This window comes from Alligator mississippiensis, chromosome 4 (genome assembly GCF_030867095.1).
Source record: "Alligator mississippiensis isolate rAllMis1 chromosome 4, rAllMis1, whole genome shotgun sequence".
NCBI classification, from domain to species: domain Eukaryota; kingdom Metazoa; phylum Chordata; order Crocodylia; family Alligatoridae; genus Alligator; species Alligator mississippiensis.
Window position 1 is genome coordinate 129,142,284 of NC_081827.1, and position 18,863 is coordinate 129,161,146.

An 18,863-nucleotide genomic window follows, 5' to 3' on the forward strand; every position below is an offset into this window, starting at 1 on the left:
ACCAGGTCACAAAAACCTTAGACACAGGGGTAGCAGTGGACGTAGTCTTTCTGGACTTCAGGAAGGCCTTTGACACTGTCTCTCACCCCATTCTCATTAAAAAACTAGGGGACTGTGGCGTCGACACCTACACAGTCAAATGGGTCGCTAACTGGCTGGAGGGCCGCACCCAGAGAGTGGTGGTGGACGGGTCATTTTTGACCTGGAGGGATGTGGGCAGTGGGGTCCCCCAGGGCTCAGGCCTCGGACCCACACTGTTCAACATCTTCATCAGTGACTTGGACGAGGGGGTAAAAAGCACCCTATTCAAATTTGCTGATGACACTAAGATGTGGGGGGATGTGGGCACGCTAGAAGGGAGGAATAGGCTGCAACTGGACCTAGACAGGTTACAGGGGTGGGCAGATGAGAACAGGATGGGTTTCAACACTGACAAGTGTAAGGTGATGCACCTGGGAAGGAAGAACCAGCAGCATACCTACAGGCTGGGGAAATCCCTCCTTGTCAGTGCAGAGGCAGAAAAGGATCTTGGAATCATTATTGATGCCAAAATGGCAGGAAGGCCAACCGCACCTTGTCATGCATCCACAGATGCATCTCAAGTAGGTCCAAGGAGGTGATCCTCCCCCTCTATGCGGCACTGGTCAAGCTGCAGTTGGAGTACTGCATCCAGTTCTGGGCGCTGCACTTCAGGAGGGATGTGGACAGCATTGAGAGGGTCCAGAGGAGGGCCACTCGCATGATCAGGGGGCAGCAGGGCAGGCCCTACGAGGATAGGCTAAGGGACCTGAACCTGTTCAGCCTCCACAAGAGAAGGCTGAGGGGAGATCTAATGGCCTGTTACAAACTAGTCAGGGGGGACCAGCAGGCATTGGGGGAGTCCCTGTTCCCCCGAGCACTACCAGGAGTGACTAGAAATAACGGTCACAAGCTGGCAGAAGGTAGATTTAGACTAGACATCAGGAGGAGCTACTTCACAGTCACGGTGGCTAGGAGCTGGAACCAACTTCCAAGAGAAGTGGTGCTGGCTCCTACCCTGGGGGTCTTTGAGAGGAGGCTAGATGAACACCTTGCTGGGGTCGTTTGACCCCAGTGCTCTTTCCTGCCATGGCAGGGGGTCGGACTTGATGATCTGTCAAGGTCCCTTCTGGCCCCACAAACTATAAAACTATCTGTGAACACTACTCAAATTTTAAATGAAGAATAATACTAGTTCCTCTAGTATATCTCTAGAGAGAAGCCTTGTCAGTGCAGCACTATCTTTTTTTATTTATTTATTTTTACCTTGGAACCAGGCAATCAGCTCTCTGAAGAGTGGTGGCATCCAGTTCAAAGAGAGATGCAATGTCATTTCCATGTGGTACAGAGACCAAAGTATACATAATCTTCTCCCCTGCTTGGCGTTTCTTCTTTGAAGCAGGAAGGTCTCCATCTCTCTGCTGATTAGGCACATGGGTTATTTGCTTGCATCAGGACCCATTATAAATTCTCCAATTATCTTGTGGACAAGTAACACACCTGAATGTTATTTGTACATTCCAGCAAGGATGTGCCATGGCCAGCTTTGGACTGTAACATAAAGGATGCACTTTGCCCCAGGGCCAAGGGGTCTAGACAATCATTATAACAAGCATAAGTCACGTGCAATTGAGACAATGGTGCTATTTACGTTGTTATTATTATTATTTCACATCAGCAGCTTCAAAAACCTGCTGTAGTTGCAGACCCTTCCCTCCCAACAAATTCAGCTACACAGCCTTAGTTTGCAGACAGCCAACAATAAAAGAAGAAATGGGAGGAAAATCTAGTTTTAGAGAGACAGAGAGAAAGAGGGAAAGAGAAAAAAATAATCCAAATGCTTTTTTTTAAGAGTTTGTTCTCTTTCCCCCACCAATGGTCATAACCCTGGCACCGGAAGTGAGATTGACCAAGACAGAGCTCCACTCAAACCAACCTGTCACCACAAGGAGTACTGCCATCTGGGACTATTAAACTTCTCAACATGGACTGACAGACATGTTTGAGGCTGGATATTGCCTGGTCGTAAGCATTTCCAATTCCCCTTGTCCGCAGTTGGAACCGAGGGCCACCCAACAAGATGGGGCCCTAGCATTGAAAGGCCAGTTTAACAAGGGTATATAGGCCCCTCCTGATGCAGATAGGCACCTACAGAGATTTACATAGGCAACACGTGGGGGGCTATGCCTCCCCTGAGACTGGCCGCTGCCGAAGCTGCCACCAGCTTCTGCGGGTGGTCGCCACTCGCAGCCGCTCCCCCCTACCGCTGACACCTCCAGCAGTGGCTGCGGCCAGTCTCCACTCACCAACAACACCAACACCAGCAGCTGCGGACGGTCCCTGCTCGCCGCTCACCGATGATGACACCGACGGCTGCGGGCAGTCCCCGCTTGCCGCGATGGTGCCCCCCCAAGTCTTGGGAGGCACCAGTCATTCATGGAGATTTATAATACACCTAAACAGGATATGCACTTATCTCCCATTAAAAGTCAGTGGAAAGTAGAAGGACTAATCCCACTCAGCATGTATCTGTATCTTTGGGCACCAGACGGCTAAATTCTCAAAGCTTAACCCTGAAAACCTTTGCTAAAAGAAGTCATCCATATACATGCCTGTAGCACCAATGCAATCTATGGGATTACAGGTATAAGTAAAGTCCACTCCTGGTTTTTTAGACTACAGGGTCAGATCAAAGATTTGCAACCAATTAACAGATTAACAATCCTGGACACATCATGAGCTCAATATATATATCAGGGAGAGGGAAAGATGAGAGCCAAGGATGCCAAAAGAAAAAAAAAAAAAAAAATCAGACACTAGAGACCTGAAATGCGATTAACATGATTTATAGCATGTCAATGAGCAAGAAATGAATGTATTAAGCAATGCAAAAATGATACTTGTTTTGCATTTGTCATTTGATTAGACTTATACAGTAAGAGATAATCAAGGGCAGTGCTTTGATTGCTCCTATGGCCCATTGATTAAGCATCACAATTAGGGACAAGTGAACCAGTTCAAATAAAACTAGTTTCCCTTCTAATCTCTGTGCATAGGGCACTTTTCAAATCCTTCTTAAGAATACACTTCTTCTGCGAGGCCTGCAAACACTAACTCTTCATCCCACTACTTCATCTAAAGGAAAAATACTGCAGCAACAAACAGACCCTGACTTTACACCGGCTCATCTACTGCTTATTGAATTGTCAGAAAGGGTCATTATATTCAGTGTCTTATACAAAGCCAAGCATGCTCTTGGCCATTAATTATAAAATTAAAATAAAAAAATTCCACTCCCCCCACACACAATATCAGACAAAATCATCCATTCAAAATTGACCTTTCTGTAACATGAAAAGCCTGGATGAGTCTCTCTTCCACCCTGCTTATAGGTTTCAGGCACCTTTTCATTTATGAGCCCCACACAAGACATGAAAAGGCAGTACAAATACACCCCAAGAGATGACATTCTTGTGCTGTTTCTAGCATAACTCAAACCAGAAACCAGCATCAAATAAAAATCTCCTCTCAAGATTTCCAAGCAGAAGTGAACCTAAAGACCAGGGGTGTCAAACTTGTAACCTGCAGACTGGATCTAGCCTACAGAGCTGTTTTGTATGACCTGGTGTCTCAGGTCACACAAACCTCTTTTGATTTGGCCCAATCATAGATTCATAGAGGTTCCTGAGGACTGGAAGAGGGCCAATGTTGTATCCATCTTCAAGAAGGGGAGGAGGGAGGACCCAGGTAACTATAGGACAATTATCCTAACTTCTATCCTAGGGAAAATCCTGGAAAAATCCATTAAGGAGTCTATGTATGATAGGCTTGCAGAAGGTAGAATTCTGAATGACAGCCAGCATGGCTTCATCGTAGGCAGGTCTCGTCTAACCAACCTCATCTCCTTTTACAATCAGGTCACCTGGATAAGGGACAAGTGGTAGATATTGTATACCTTGACTTCCAAAAAGCTTTTGATCTGGTATCCCATGATGCTCTCATGAGAATATTGGAAGACAGCGGGCTAATCTGCAAGATGGTTAGATGGGTACAAAGCTGACTGCGGGGTAGGACCCAGAGGGCATGTCCACACATACAAGCACATACGCATGCAGTAGCTCAAATACAATGGTTCAAATTTGCACTGGGGCTTTTTCTCTCAGCGCATGTGCCTGGACATGCACTTTGGTGTGGGGCAAATTGTGCCACTTGGGGAAAAATAACCCTGCCTGGCTGCTCCCAGATCTGCAGCCAGGGGGAGCTAGAGCCCAGGGCCAGAACCTGTGTTGTCCCCAGCAGTATAAAAAGCTGCCCTGTCCTGGGCCCAGCAGTACAAAAAGATGCCCTGTCAAGTAAGTCAGGGCTACTTGCTCTCAGGAGCTTCTGGGGCCCAGCCAATTGGTAGTTGGGGACACTACCCTTTGCACCGGCTGGACTGCTGAAGCAGCTCTGAGAGTTCCCTGCACCCTCTACCCATTGCAGCAGTCTGGCAGCAGGAGCTGCTGCCTGCCTGTGACCTGATGAGCACCTACCAGACCCGGATGGGGACTGCACAGCCAGTAGAGGCATCTGCCCCTCTGGGCCAGCTGCCAGTAGATTGTGGCTGCAAAACTGGCCTTTGTGCGGCACTACTGCCATGTGTACCCCCTGCCCAGCCATCTGGGCAGCTATTACCAGGAAGATGTTCTGGGTGTGGTAGCCTGCTTTGAACTGTCAAAGCATGTCCTCCTGGCCACAACTGACCAGGAGGTCAGCCACCTCCAGCCAGATCCAAGGTGCCAGCTCTGAGCAGGCAGGGTCCTACCACTGGAGTTCTGGTATTCCCTATTTGAACACTGAAAAATCCCTGATAAAAAAATCCCAAAGTCACTCTGTAAAATACCCCAAAAATCCATGTTCCTCCACAATTAAAACAAAAGGCCACTATATATAGAGAGAGAGAGAAAGAGAGTGAGAGACAGAGAGGCAGTATTCAGTTGGGAATGTTGTCTTGATATATCTACAGTGTTAAAGCAGTTTGGAAGCCTACCAGTGTCTCTATCAACATAATAAAGTGAATTCAAAATACCTATATGTTTTGCTGCCCACCCCCCAGGGACTACAGCCCCCTCCCCCCCCCAACAGGGGCCAAATGGCCCCTGCAGGGGCTACCACCCCCTCCTGCTGGGCCCACATGCCCCACCCCCACTTGCTGCCCCAGCCCCCCGGACTGCTGCCCTGCCTGGCCCCATCCCCTGCCAGCTTCTGCAGCCCCTCCCCCCCCCATGGCTGCCCCACCCAGTCCCACCCCCACCTGCTCCCCCAGGCCCCGTAATGTCTTCCCTGCCAAGCCCCATCCCCCGCTTGCACCCCCAGCACCCCCCATAGCCACCCCCTACCACAGCCTCCAGCAGTTAAAAAAAAAAAAAAGCCTCTACTCACAGCAAGAACAGAGGCTATGGGGGCTCTAGGGCCAGCAGGGGTCAGCAGGTCCTGGACTGGAGCCACTGGGGCTGCCACCCACCCCATGCTGTGTGAGGGGGGCCCCAGTGACTCCAACAGCAGCTGCTACTGCCGGTGAGTGCGAGTTTTTTGTGGGGGGTTTTAATAGCCAGGATGCTTGGGGGGGGGGGGGGGGGGGGGGCAGTGATCAGGAGGGCTCAGGGGGGTTGGAGCCAAGTTGGGCAGGGATCAGGGGGCATAGGGGGCTGGGGCAGAGATCGGGGGGGCTCAGGGGGCTGGGGGGTATGGGGCCAGGTGGGGCAGGGTTTGGGGGGCTGGGGGAGTAGGCGGGGCCAGCAGGGGTCCCCCATGGTCCCCTCCTCCTTTCCCCCCCACCCCTTACTTACCTGCACTGGAGCCTGGGTCCAGCTCCCTGCAGCTGGCACACTGCCTGCCCTGCATGGGCAGGCAGCATGCCTCAGCACCAGGGCAAGGGCCAACCATAGAGACACTCTGGCTGCTACCAGAGCATGTCTGTGGAGGATCCAGCCTCCGGTTGCCTCAGGACCCAGCCTCCAGTTGCCTGCCCCACTCTTTTTCTCTGCATGTTTTTTTGACCCCTGATTATCCAGGGGTCTAATTTTGCCCCCATGCTGCAAATCTGCAGCGCAAGGAACATTTTCTCTTTCCTGCATGTGTCTCTTGCTGCGTCTCAAAAGGGTTTGAGACACTGCAAGAGGCATGTGAGGGCTCATCTGAACGCGACCAGAGAGTCCTAATAAATGGATCTGTGTCATCTTGGCAAAAAGCGGGCAGTGGTGTCCCACAGGGGTCAGTGCTTGGTCCTGTACTTTTGAACATCACTTTTGATGAGGGGGTGATGAGCTCACTGTCCAAGTTTGAGGACGACACCAAGTTATGGGGAAGCGTGGTCACACTTGAAGATAGGCTTCAAATACAGGCGGATCTAGGCAGACTAGCAAGTTGGGAGAGTCAGAACCAGATGAAGTTCAACGTCGAGAAATTTAAACTGCTCCACCTCAGGATGAACAATCCCCTGCACACCTACAGGCTTGGCAACGCCAATCTGGCCAGCACTACAAATGAAAGGGACCTGGGGGGTAATAATAGGCCACAGAATGAATATGAGCCGGCAATGTGACTCTGTTGCCACCCGGGCAAATAATACTCTGGCATGCATCAATCGATGCATCTCCAGCAAAAACCAAGGAGGTGATTCTCCTGCTCTAGTAGGCACTGGTGAGACCCCAACTGGAGTACTGCATCCAGTTCTGGGCACTGCACTTTAATAAGGACGTGGTACAACTTGAGAAGAGTCCAGAGAAGGGTCACCCGTATGATTAGAGGCTTGCATAGCAGGCCATACAAGGAAAGGCTGAGGGACCTGGGACTCATCACCCTGAAAAAGAGAGGGGCTGAGAGGGGACTTGGTAGCAGTTTACTGCTATGTCAGGGGAGTACATCAAGGGCTCAGTGAACAACTGTTCACCAGGGAACCCTTGGGGAGAACCAGGAGTAATGGCCACAAACTCCTGGAAGACCATTTCAGGCTCAATATTAGGAAAAATTTCTTCACAGCTAGGGTGTCCAGAAGGTGGAATAAGCTCCTTCCAGAGGTGGTGCAATCGTCTACCCTGGAAATCTTCAAGAGGAGACTGGATAGCCATCTTGCTGGGGTCACCTGACCCCACCTGTCTTTCCTGCCTAGTGCAGGTGGCTGGACCCCATGATCTTCTGAGGTCCTTTCCAGACTATGAATCTATAAATCTATGATTGGTAGAAGAAGGGCTGGGAATGTCAGGCCAGGGCAAGCAGTAGGGGTCCTGCCACTGAAATCTGGGGCATAGAGCCCTGTTGGGGCAGGGGCAAGCAACAGCTACATCAACCTCTACCCCCACTGCTCACCCTGCCACTACATCTGAATCCAGCCCATGAAGAGCCCTGCAGTCAGCCTGGGGCACAGAATGAGTTTGACACCCCTGATATAGACCAAATTGTGCTCCATTTATACACATGAAAACCTGTTTAATTCCATAGGATCACACATGTGAGAGAAGAGAAGACATGCCTAGGTAGTCTGATGGGGCATCCAGACTTCTGAATATTTACCTGAACCTAATCCTTCCCTCTTTTGATTTGTCCCAATCAATCTTAATCTCAATTTCCAAACTGAACATACTACTATAGGAAAGGATTCTATATATTCATGTATGATTCTACATTTGCCCAACTCAGATACAAAAGACAACACATGATGCCACCTTCTCTTCTGTATTGGTTCTCACACCCCTTACTAATTACTATAGCAACTGAGCATCTCCTAGTGCAGGGGTGGGCAAAATCTGGCCCAGGGGCCAGATGCGGCCTGCCAGGCCATTCTATCCAGCTTGGGGGGCCCCTAAAAAATTTAGAAAATTAATATTAATCTGCCCTGGGCTGCCTGTCATGTGGCCCTTGATGGCTTGCCGAAACTTAGTAAGCGGCCCTCTGACCAAAATAATTGCCTGCCCCTGTCCTAGTGGGACAGCAACTATATGTGTATCACATGTATATGCATATACATAAATATGTGTATTTATGTATAATATACCCACACAAATGTTGCTATATATGTATGTTAGAGAAGGCAAGCTCAAAGTCATATGTTTTGCACTCGAAGCAGAAGGGAGTGAAGTTTGCAATGGTCCCTAGTCCCTGACAGTTAATTCCACAATCCCGGACAACCCCTCCCCCGCAACCCCTATGCAATCCTACTGATCTGATGGGATCTTTTTAGGGTAAATGAAAACAGAATTTGTCCCAAACTGTTCTATTCCATCCATCAATACATGGTATGCATTACCGCTTCTTCGTCAAATCAGCCCTGGCATCTACACAAGAAATGGTTACTACAATAGGAAAGACTGCGCTATTTATCAGAGACTAAAGTAGTGCCTGGAACATATTTATTTGCCTGATACTGCACGCCTGAAAAAATTCAGGGATTTAGGGAACCTAATGCAACTGGGCTCCAAAAAACCTGAGAGAAATTATTTAGCTTTGGTCTAATAAGTCTAGAGTCCCAGCTAAGATTAAGGCTCCAGAATGCTAAATGCTATAAAAACACAAGCAAAAATGGTCCTTACCCTGAGGAGTTCCCACTTTAAGACAAGTAATATAAGAAACACAGAGGTCATCAAATACAGAGCACATATCTATGTGTATGTGTGCATACACCCACCTACACACACTTACTTGCAGGGCTTTTGTTGTGGTTATTCAAAAAAGCTAATGAGTCAGCTACCCCATCTGCCTTCCATCTAGGCACTGTTAATTAGTGGATGGGTCCTTAAGAAAAATTTGAAAAACAAGGTTGACAAGGTTCTTTGGGTAAAGATGATATCTTTTATTAGACCAACTCAAATAGTTGGAAAAATTCTTCTTTGCAAGCAAAAGAGAAGGTTGTAATTTTATGGAGCTTTTCAGAAAGAACATTTCATGCATAAGGGGTCTTATGGAAATAGGCATGGATATGTTTGTTCATGTGAGAAACTGCCATCCCTGGAATGAAAGAAAGAACAAGCAGAGAGGGGCAGAAATATCAAGAGCCTTGAAGGTAAGGACAAAAAACTCAATTTTGGTGCAATGAAAGGAAGAGAAAGGATGTGGCAATTGGACAAAGCAAATATGAAGCCTGAGGTACTGGAAAATGAATAAGATTAAGAAGCCATCCCAGTAGGCTGGGAAAGCTGGTCCAGGTTTTGGGCAAGGAGGCAAAGAATTTTCACATTTTAACCCCCACATTGATGTCCTGTGAAAATTCTTTGCCTCCTTGCCCAAAACCTGGACCAGCTTTCCCAGCCTTCTGGGATAGCTTCTACATCAATGTGGGGGTTAAACTTGCAGAAAATGAGGGCCAGAGGCCCATGTCACAGAGGAAGGTACTCAAAGAGGAACTGTAGGGCAGATGGATATTAGAGGTGAGCCAGGGAAATGGGTGGGAAAGGGCAGGGGCTTCAAAGGGAAGATGTGGAAGAGGGAAAGCTCATCACCCCTGCTGGTTTTCTTTTGGGTGTGGGAGGACAGAGTAGCTACAGGAGCAGTATCCAAGGGAAAGGCAGGTTTCAGCGAGTGAAGGTCACAGTTAGATTTTTTTTTTGTATAGGTGGTGCTCTTGGCCCATGGGTAACAGTGTCTGTCATACAGAAGGAGCAGCATGAACCCTAGGAAGCACTTGCATCTCAGCACACAATGTAGATTTTTAAAGGCAGTTACTGCAAACCCTAAAAATACTGTAAATGCCATAACTAGTGGATTACCACTGACTTAATGCATCAATTATGTAAAAAGGAAAGGAAAATGTTATGTAACTGGAGCCAGATATCGGAGTCAAATCAAAGGTAACATAACTGGGCAAAACCAGATTTGTCCTTCCCAATATCCAGACACTTCCAAGAGCCCATAAGACCACCTTTCATCAGGGCCATTGGCATGGGCTTACCTTCCATTGATCCCCAGGATCTGCACGACCCAGCTACAACTCACTCCCATACTTGGATCCTATCTAAAATTCTGGAGATTTGCATGCAGATTTGCTTAGGGAAGAGCAATCAATGTTAAGTGCAGAGAAACAGTGTGACAGACAGACCTGGAAGATCGGTTCTGTTAGAATGCAAACCTCATCTACAATTCCAATCAGTATTACTACCTCTTGTGGCATAGAGACAGACAAGGATAATACACTATTCCTGTATAAATATATTAAGCTGCACTACAGACTCCTCCTCCCCCTACAAGCAGAAATTAAATTTAATAGCAACCAGACTTTTGAAATGCCTGTTAAATCCAGCACAATGTAGTATATCAATATGTTAGCCCAGTTTGGTAAGTTCTTGTAAAACCAGTCTTTTCATATGGCAGTAATGTGAGCAGAGCTCCATAGGTTAGGTGAGTTAAAAAAATTCTATATGAAAAGGAAATCTGAGTAAATTAATGGCTAGCCTTGCTCCTACGTGTTACTAAACCCTGGCAGACAGTACGCCTGCTGCAACACCTTCACTGTTGACTCATTTGTGAATCATCGCATTTTTAGCAAAGACATCACATTGCAATTCTGTTGTTAGGAGCCAGAGACATTCTGTAAGAAACAATGTATGCTTTTTCAGAGCTGAATCAGACCGGTGTGCAGCAGCAGAATAATAATAATGTGCCGACATCAGTGTCTCTCCTCCTCCCCCTACAAGTGCAGAGCCTTTCGAGCGATCTGACTGCTGGCTTTACATAAGCACAGACACTGCCATTTTAAACTGGAACACACTTTATTTTAAATTCTGATTGCTGGATAATTTATTGCCAAGTTAATTCCTAACTGAGCCTTTTAAAAAAATGTTCCACTTGTTTAAACTGAGTCACTTGTGTTACACACAATGACATTTTAATTAAGAGAGTACATTTTTAAACAAACTTAGATTCTGTAAGCCAAAAAGAAAATTTAGCTATACAGCAGTAAAAACCTTTAGATATACCGCATATATCCACTCAGGATGTGTATGTGAAAAAACACTCTTTGAATCAGAGCTTCAGCTGGGGCAAACAGTTTAACTCAACTGAAGTCAAATGTTGCTACACCAAATTATGCCAGCTAAAGATCTGGGCCTATGGTTCCATGGCAGATATGCCCTGTTTATTTTAACAAAAATAAATTAACATTAAAGCAGTCCAAAGAAGTCACAACACCAGATGCCAGTTTGGAAATATTTTCAGTTAGTGCTATTTCCTGAAGATTCATCTGTGAGGGACTTAAATTACCCTTCCAAAGACAGCTTTTTAGAGGAAAAGAACTAATGAATTCCAGGTACCCAGCTGTTCTGACATTTTCCCAATGTTTATAGTGTACCTGTGGATGCTGTATGTTTGTGTGATTGGCAATAATAGACTTCTTTACAGCATAAATACACCAGTGTTGGACTTAATGGGAACTGTAGCATACAGTGCTGAGTTTTTGATGTACTATACATTATAACTTTATAATCTTCAAAAGCTGGAGAAGTCAGCATTTGATAAAGCCTTCTAAATTACAGAAATACCTTCATGTCTTTCTGTAAGATAGACTCAGATTTTGGAGGGGAAAAAATATAACAAGTATAGTAATTGATGCATTGTAAAGCCTAATTTTGCCAGAAGACAAAACAGCATTTTTAAAGGTCTCTTTCCAAAGCAATCTAGCTGGGAATTTCAAAAGAGCCTATGGCTAAATTGTTAAACATAAGGCTACGTGACTAAGGAATCTAAGTTCCATTTTCTAAAGTGACTTAAGCACTTGAGAGCCTAAATCCTATTGACTTTCCAAGACAGTTGAGCACCTGAAAGCTAAAATCATTTTAGATCCATAGGTCACTTAGGTCCAGAATCAGTAAGTCAGTTAAGCACTAGCAGAATTTGACTGCTTTGCAAAAAGTGTGCTTCTAGAAACCTCCACTACTGCCCCGCTTCAGCCTACATCGCACGGTGCCTCAGTTTTTGACAGGAAGTTCCTAAGATACCTAAATTCCAGTGCTGGGCATACCCAGAAGCACCTAGTCTTGACAAAGCTGAGCAACTCTGTACTTAACTAACACACAAGCCCAATCAGGGCTCATAAACCAGGCACGCCCAATAGGGGTGTTCTGAAGACATTACACACCTACTAGATCAGACTTCATACTAATTGATGCTTCCTCCATTTAAATTAAAGCTGAATCAGAGGAGTCACCCCAGCTTCACTTTCATACGTGAGCCTAGTGGTTATAACAGTCATCGAGGACATGATAGAACTAGATTCAGATCCCTTGATTTCCACCGTGGCCCACATCACCCACTCCCCAGGATAACAGCCTAACTAACCACCAGACAAAAAGGTTAGGCTGGGAGGAGGACCACTCTCTAGTCCTTGTCTTGAAGCTGTACCACTTTATAGAAAATAATTCAAGATTCACTGGGGGAAGGACTGGTAAAAGAAATATTATGGTTCTGTAGGCCTGTGATTGAGGCACACACAAGAGACTGAAGTTATGGATTGCAGTACTTTCACTGAAGACTGGTCTGGAAATTATACATTACACTGTTACTAGATAAAATACTGAAATAGCTGAGGCTTTAGAAAGAACATGAAATATCCCAAGACATGGGAGTTAGTAACTCAGTTAGGAAGTTTTCCACAAAAAGTTTTTTTTCCTTAAGAAATTGCTGATTTGTCAAAACTGAAACTTTTCATGGAAACTTATAGGCTTTAATGAGCTTTTTGTGGGGAAAGTTCCACTGGTCAAACCAAAGAGGACATCCCAAATAGCCAAAAGTGCAGTGGTTAAGTGAGAAATTAAGCTCAGATTCTTGTTCTGCCTTACTTGGAACAGGGTCTTAGACCTGGGTCTCTTCTCAAAATGCCCTAACTACAAGGCTTCAGAATCTCTCTCTCTCTCTCAGCCCCAGTAAACATCTAATTATTCATACAAAATGAAACAGCCCCATCAGGAATGATTACAAGACTCAGACCCTGTAGCCAATAGAGCAGGGATGTAAAAACTACTTCCTGACATTTGTGATGAAGGCTCTAACCACTGGGATATTGTAGGGCGGTTGTCTTGCTCTATGAAAAAAAGCCCCTAAAATAGTCTATTTTTGTTTGATCCAAAAGAGAAACAACTGTTGAAACCTGCAAACTTTTTATGAAACAGAATTCTTATTTTCTGGCCATCCCTAGTTATTACTGCTGAGTTACCAGTAAAGCCAGTAAAGCGAAACACCTGGAAGTGTTGCCAACTGCCAGTTCTGGAGGTATCTGATTGCATGAGAATCTCAGCTTCCATGTGGGGGAAAAAAATCCTTTTTTCTCCAGAGCTCCCCCATACCATCTTAGCTCAAAGGGGCCTGGTGCTTTTCATCTCCAGAGCCTGCCCCCCTGCGTCACCCCCATACAGGGTGCCCGCCAACCACATGAGCTCTGAGGGGCCAGATTCTTTTTTTTCCAGAGCTCCACCGCAGTATCTCTAGGCCTTCTCCCCCCATGCCACCCCTGCCCCATCTGCCAGTTGGCCAGATGCCATCTGAGTTCCAAGAGGTGTGATCCTTTTTTCTTCAGAGACCACCCCCTGCACCTCCCTATTTGGGCTGCCAGCCAGCCAGGTGCTGCTTGAGTACTGAGGAGCCCAATTTTTTGACTCCTGATTCAATTTGCAGTTTACTATAACCCTACAGATCCCTTGCTGCTGCCATTCCTATTACAGATTGTGCATTTGATTGTTCTTTCTTAAACAAATAATCTGCGAGAAAGCAAAAACAAATAGCAAAAAAAATACTTAGGATTTCTGAAGGTTCTAAATGTTTGAAATAGAAAAGATCCTCTGGACTTTTATATTTATCCCAAAACAAACACAGAGTAAGCAGCGTGGTGCAATATTTAGAGGATAGGACCACAATTAAGGAGACCCAGAGTGAAAGCCACCCAAGAAACATTTCACATAGGCTCCTAGTCCTGCCCCTGCTCACCAAGTCTATAGTGCAAGTCACAGCTGTGCAAGTGAAGAATAGTCAGAGATGGTTTTTCACCTTACGATCTAAATGTTCCATTACGCCATACAACACTAAGCTGATTAAAATGTGTGTGGCTTAAACCATAAGGTATAGATAGCAAGGCCCTAGCACTACTCTCACCTCTGCATCCCTTTAGTACTTTCTATTCAATGCACTCAACAAAGCATTAATGAATTAAGCCTTGCCTCACTAGGTAATGGCTTAAAAGGAGGTGCCAAGAGACTGAGACTCTATACTTCAGGGGTGGGCAAAATATGGCCCGCTGGCCAGATCTGGCCTGTGAGGCCATCCTATCCGGCCCACAGGGCCCCTAAAAAATTTAGAAAATTAATAATAAAAAATGACAGGTGTCAGAGGCAGTAGGACCAAAGGGAAGCCCGGTGGGCTCCCGCTACAGCAGGGCCCACCCAGCCCCACCCCACCAGCCGGAAGCCCCTGTAGGGGCTTCTGGCCTGGGACCATGTGACTTCAACGCGCCAGAACCTCAGGTAAGGGAAGGGGGGGGGGGAAGGGCAGGGGAGGACCTCGGGCAAAGAAGGAGCCCCCGTGGCCCGTGCTCCATGCTGTAGCTGCTCACAGCCTGTGCGGAGCTGTCCTGAGCAGGCACAGGCAGCCCCTGGCAGGCTGCGAGCCACTGCAGCGCGGGATGCCGGCCACGGGGCAGGCAAGGGGCCGCTTTTCCCGTGCTCAGCACCAGCTTGTAACCTGCCCCCACTGCCAGCCTGAGCCCCATGCCAGCTCTGGGCTCACCTATCAGGGCTGCACGCAGAGGCAGGAGCTGCGGCCTCCCCACTTGCCGCTCTGGGTGGTGTTTGCTGCTGCTGCTGCTGCCTGCCCAGAGCTCACACACTAAGCAGCCCAGAGATGGCGGTGGCAAAGACTGCCCAATGCAACAAGTGGGGAAGCCGCAGCTGCTCCCACTGTGGCGCAGCTCCGACGGGTGAGCCCAGAGCCGGCGCAGGGCCCTGGCTGGCTGCGGGGGCGGGTTACAAGCTTGTGATGAGCACAGGAAAAGTGGACCCTCGTCCGCCTCATGGCCGTCACCCCATGCTGCAGCTGTTTGCAGCCTGCGTGGGCCTGCCTGTGCCTGCTCAGGTCATCCCACACAAGCTGCGAGTGGCTGCAGCAGGGAGTGCTGGCCATTGGGCAGGAGAGAGGCCGCTTTTTCCTGCACTCGGAACCAGCTCATCCCCTGCCGGTGAGCAGGGGTCAGGGCTGTGCGCTGCCCCCCGCCTGCACCCCGCCTGCACCACAGAGCTGGGGAGCACTGGGAGTGAGCGGGTGCATGGGGCCCACACTGGTGTCCCGGGGCCAGTGCCAGCGGGGCCAGAGCAGGGCAGCAGGAGTACAGGGTCCCGGCTGGCAGGGGCTCTATGGAGCCGGGCCAGCTCCCCCCCTCCCTGCTGGTGCAATCCAGCCCGGCTCCACAGACCCCTGCAAGCCTGCACCCTGGTCTGGGCCCCACCGGTGCTGGCCCTGAGATATTGGTCCCAAGACATTGGGACATTGGTCTCAAGATGGTGACCAGGGAGCAGGGCAACCCATGCGGCCCTTGACAGCTTGCCAAAACTGGGTAAGTGGCCCTCTGCCCGAAATAATTGCCTGCCCCTGCTATACATACAGGTAAAAAAAACAAAAACAAAAAACAAAGCATATGCTTCCCATGAGGGGCGTTTACATTTTATACTAGGATAGTAACATAATAAACTCTTCTATATTACATTTAAAGAAAGTATTCTGCTTACCTGGACCTTTCCTTCATTACTGCCCTCTGGATAATGTGGATTAAGCTAGGAAAAAAATATAATTTTGTTTAATCAGATTTGAAACTCACAGAATATCCTTACTTGGCTCAGTAATGTATTAAATATCAGTCTCGGGAAGAACCTGTTTGAGCCAGTGTCTAGCAGTCAGAATTTTCAGGGTCCTGACAGTGTAGGTAACTCATTGGCTACAAATTCAATGAAAAAGAAAGATGCATTTCTCCATCAAGATCTTCAACTCTAAAGAGTTATCTCAATCAAAAATCCTAGCAAAGACAAGGCACAGGACTGTAACCTGTTGGAAATCATTCCACTGTTCTCCTCATTTCTGGGATAGACCTCAACTCCCTACATCACAAGTGATTCTCAGCCAGGGGGTCATGGCCCTCTAGGGTGCCTTCAAATCCTTTCTGGGTTACATGGGGTGATGAGCAACATTAGCATTGTTAGGTGGGTAAATATGATTCACGAGATAAACCCAACAATTTCAAATAAGAATCCATAGTATTTAAAATGTCTAACCTGTTGTGGTCTTTCTGAGTTCTTTGCAATAGAAAAATTGCCATATTATTTTTCCATAGTCAAAAGCAGAGTAAAAAGTAAGAGCTGACCACTTCTGAAGGGTACCTCAAGTCTAAGTAGGGGTAACTTTAGTCTAACAAGTGGTACCCTGAGCCTTAAAAGGTTGAAAACCACTGACCTACACAAAGGAAGAATCTATAGTGCCTTCTTTCTGCTAGGATTTTACAGGAAGATAGTTACCTCCATGTCAACACATACCTTTTCAGCAGTGAAAATACTGCCACTATGGATACATGTTTGACTGCTCTGTAGCTCTGCTTTAGCCACTATTGCTACAGAGCATGCTTTTTTTCTTATGCCACTGCAGGACTGTGAAGCTTAATTCATCATCTACTCTAAAGTGGTACAAGAAACTTGAAAAGAAGATGCTATACAATAATAAAAAGAAAGAATCATCATTTAACAGTGCTTAATAGTATTTTTTTAGCAGAGGAAATGTATGTAGATGAGAATACGATGGCTTATGTAAATAGATATATACCCAGATAAATAAACAAACATGACCACAGAGGTTGCACATGAAATCTTTTGAGATTTGATTTAGATAATGAAACAATTTTGCCTCAATATCTGCAGCACTCCTTGGTATAAGAAATACCTATGAAATACTTGTGAGGGTAGGGATGGTATTGTTAGTTATATAAAGCCAGCAGTGTGTGTATGTGAGCATGTTATAGATATGTATTGTGGTTTTACTGGTCTTGAGTGCTGAATTATCAACATGGCAAAGCCTCTCATCAGTTGTACAACCTAAGTAAATGTTCTACCACATCATCATGCATTTTGTACATGCCAAATGTATTTCACCAAAACCATCACCAACATGCTTTTATTGAGTTATGAAACACTGTATTGGCACTGTATTTTTCAAACTACTCCACCTGCAAAGCCAAGCTTCGCTACTGCCATTACCCCAGCTGCATCAGCCTGAGAGGGAGAGGAAAATTCTAACTACCTCTTCTGTTTTGTATTAGGAACACAAAGAAATTACCCCAAATAGCTTTTTTCTACACCATAATTATGCTGGTCTAATGTCTTGAAAGTTTACTGGCCAAATGACTGCTCTCATGTTCTGGTTGACTTCAGTCTTTCTTTCAACCAGTGTGAAATGCTTGCAAATCTGCCTCAGATAATTCTCCTGCCTGATGTAATGCTCATCCCAGATCCTGATTCAGGCTTTTGATCCCCATGACAATCCCAGAATGTTCCCACTACAACTCCAAGATACCTCTCAGAAACAGGAATAAGAGAATGCATAAGTCAGTTGAACACACAAGAAAAATACAAAAGACTAAATAGTATTGTTCTACTCCACAATTCTTTTTAAGTTTTCACAATTCCTCCAGGTCAAATTTACTCAACAAACAACTTAAAATAATTTTATTTAAATGACAATTCTGCAAACACGCCCTGGTTGTGAAAGTCAAGCTGGGTTCCTTCTATTTTGTCTGCTATCAAATATTCTCAAGCCATCTTCTGCTCCTCATAAATTAGCTAGGCAAGCTCCCCTCTTCAGTGGAGGTGCACAGGTATAACTGAGGACATAATTTCATCTTGCAATCAGAAGTGAGTTTACAATTTTCTTTAAAAAAAAGCAAACTGACTTAGTCATTGTTTTGCTACTAAAGTAAGCATTGAGAACTCTGCATACAGGGCTAGATTCTCAGCTGACATGAATCTGCATAGTCCTGATGACATCTATGGATGCTGTTCTCTGCTTACCATCCTTGAGCTATTTGTGCACAAAAATATTATGCCTTTAACAACAACAACCAGGAAAATATCCCCCTCCCCCTCTTGCCTACTTAAAAAAAAACCACACACACACACTGAACAGATTGTTTTATTTTCAACTGTTCAAAATAATTCACTTTTAAAATAAGACCAAATGAAATAGAAGACTCAAATAAAAGCAGATATGCTTCCTTTCTCTTACCCCTACCACAAGAAAAATAATAAAAAACACAAAGTTTTCCTAGGTTAAGCTTTGAAGATCTGACCTTAACCACCAAAAAGTTTTACTAGTTTGATTTTCAGAGGAGCTAGGCACCTACAATCCTCATTCAATCCAGCTTGAGTTGTAGGTACTGAACATCTCTGAAAAAAATCAAGCTATAAACCATTATCCTATGTTGTATTCTCTAGCTACAGAAGCATAAATCATGTAGCATTGTATGTCACATCACACTTGTTCCAAGTCCTCTACAATACCCAAGCACAAAAGAGTGAGCTAAGGACACAGTGACAGTGTTAACACGTCAAATATATTGCTTTTCCTGATTTATGTAAGGCCCCATCAACAACCTTCAAACAGCATAGTGAACAAAGGCAGCCTTGCAAATAAAATACTTGTAAAATGTCCTCTGCTATTACTGGGGTCCAGAATTTCTTTGCAGATTATTTAGAATGTAAATAAGCATGCATAGCTAAAATGAGCCTTATTTGAGGTAATCAGCCATCAGGCTTTTTCAGGTCATTGGACCTCGTACAGCTGCTCTGTTATTGCAGCAC

At 45.9% G+C, this 18,863-nt stretch overlaps 1 protein-coding gene across 5 annotated transcripts in view; it reads right to left on the reverse strand.

Annotated features, from left to right (window-relative positions):
* The window catches only part of ITPR2 (inositol 1,4,5-trisphosphate receptor type 2), a 425,347-nt gene that overhangs the window by 297,841 nt on the left and 108,643 nt on the right, over nt 1–18,863 (reverse strand). For all 5 annotated transcript variants that reach the window (XM_019498344.2, XM_006270092.4, XM_014607327.3 and 2 more), the window contains 2 exons: nt 15,753–15,797; nt 1,285–1,439 (listed from right to left, as the gene is read on the reverse strand). In XM_019498344.2, coding sequence (XP_019353889.1) covers nt 1,285–1,439; nt 15,753–15,797 — 200 coding nt within the window. The remainder of the gene's footprint in view (nt 1–1,284; nt 1,440–15,752; nt 15,798–18,863) is intronic.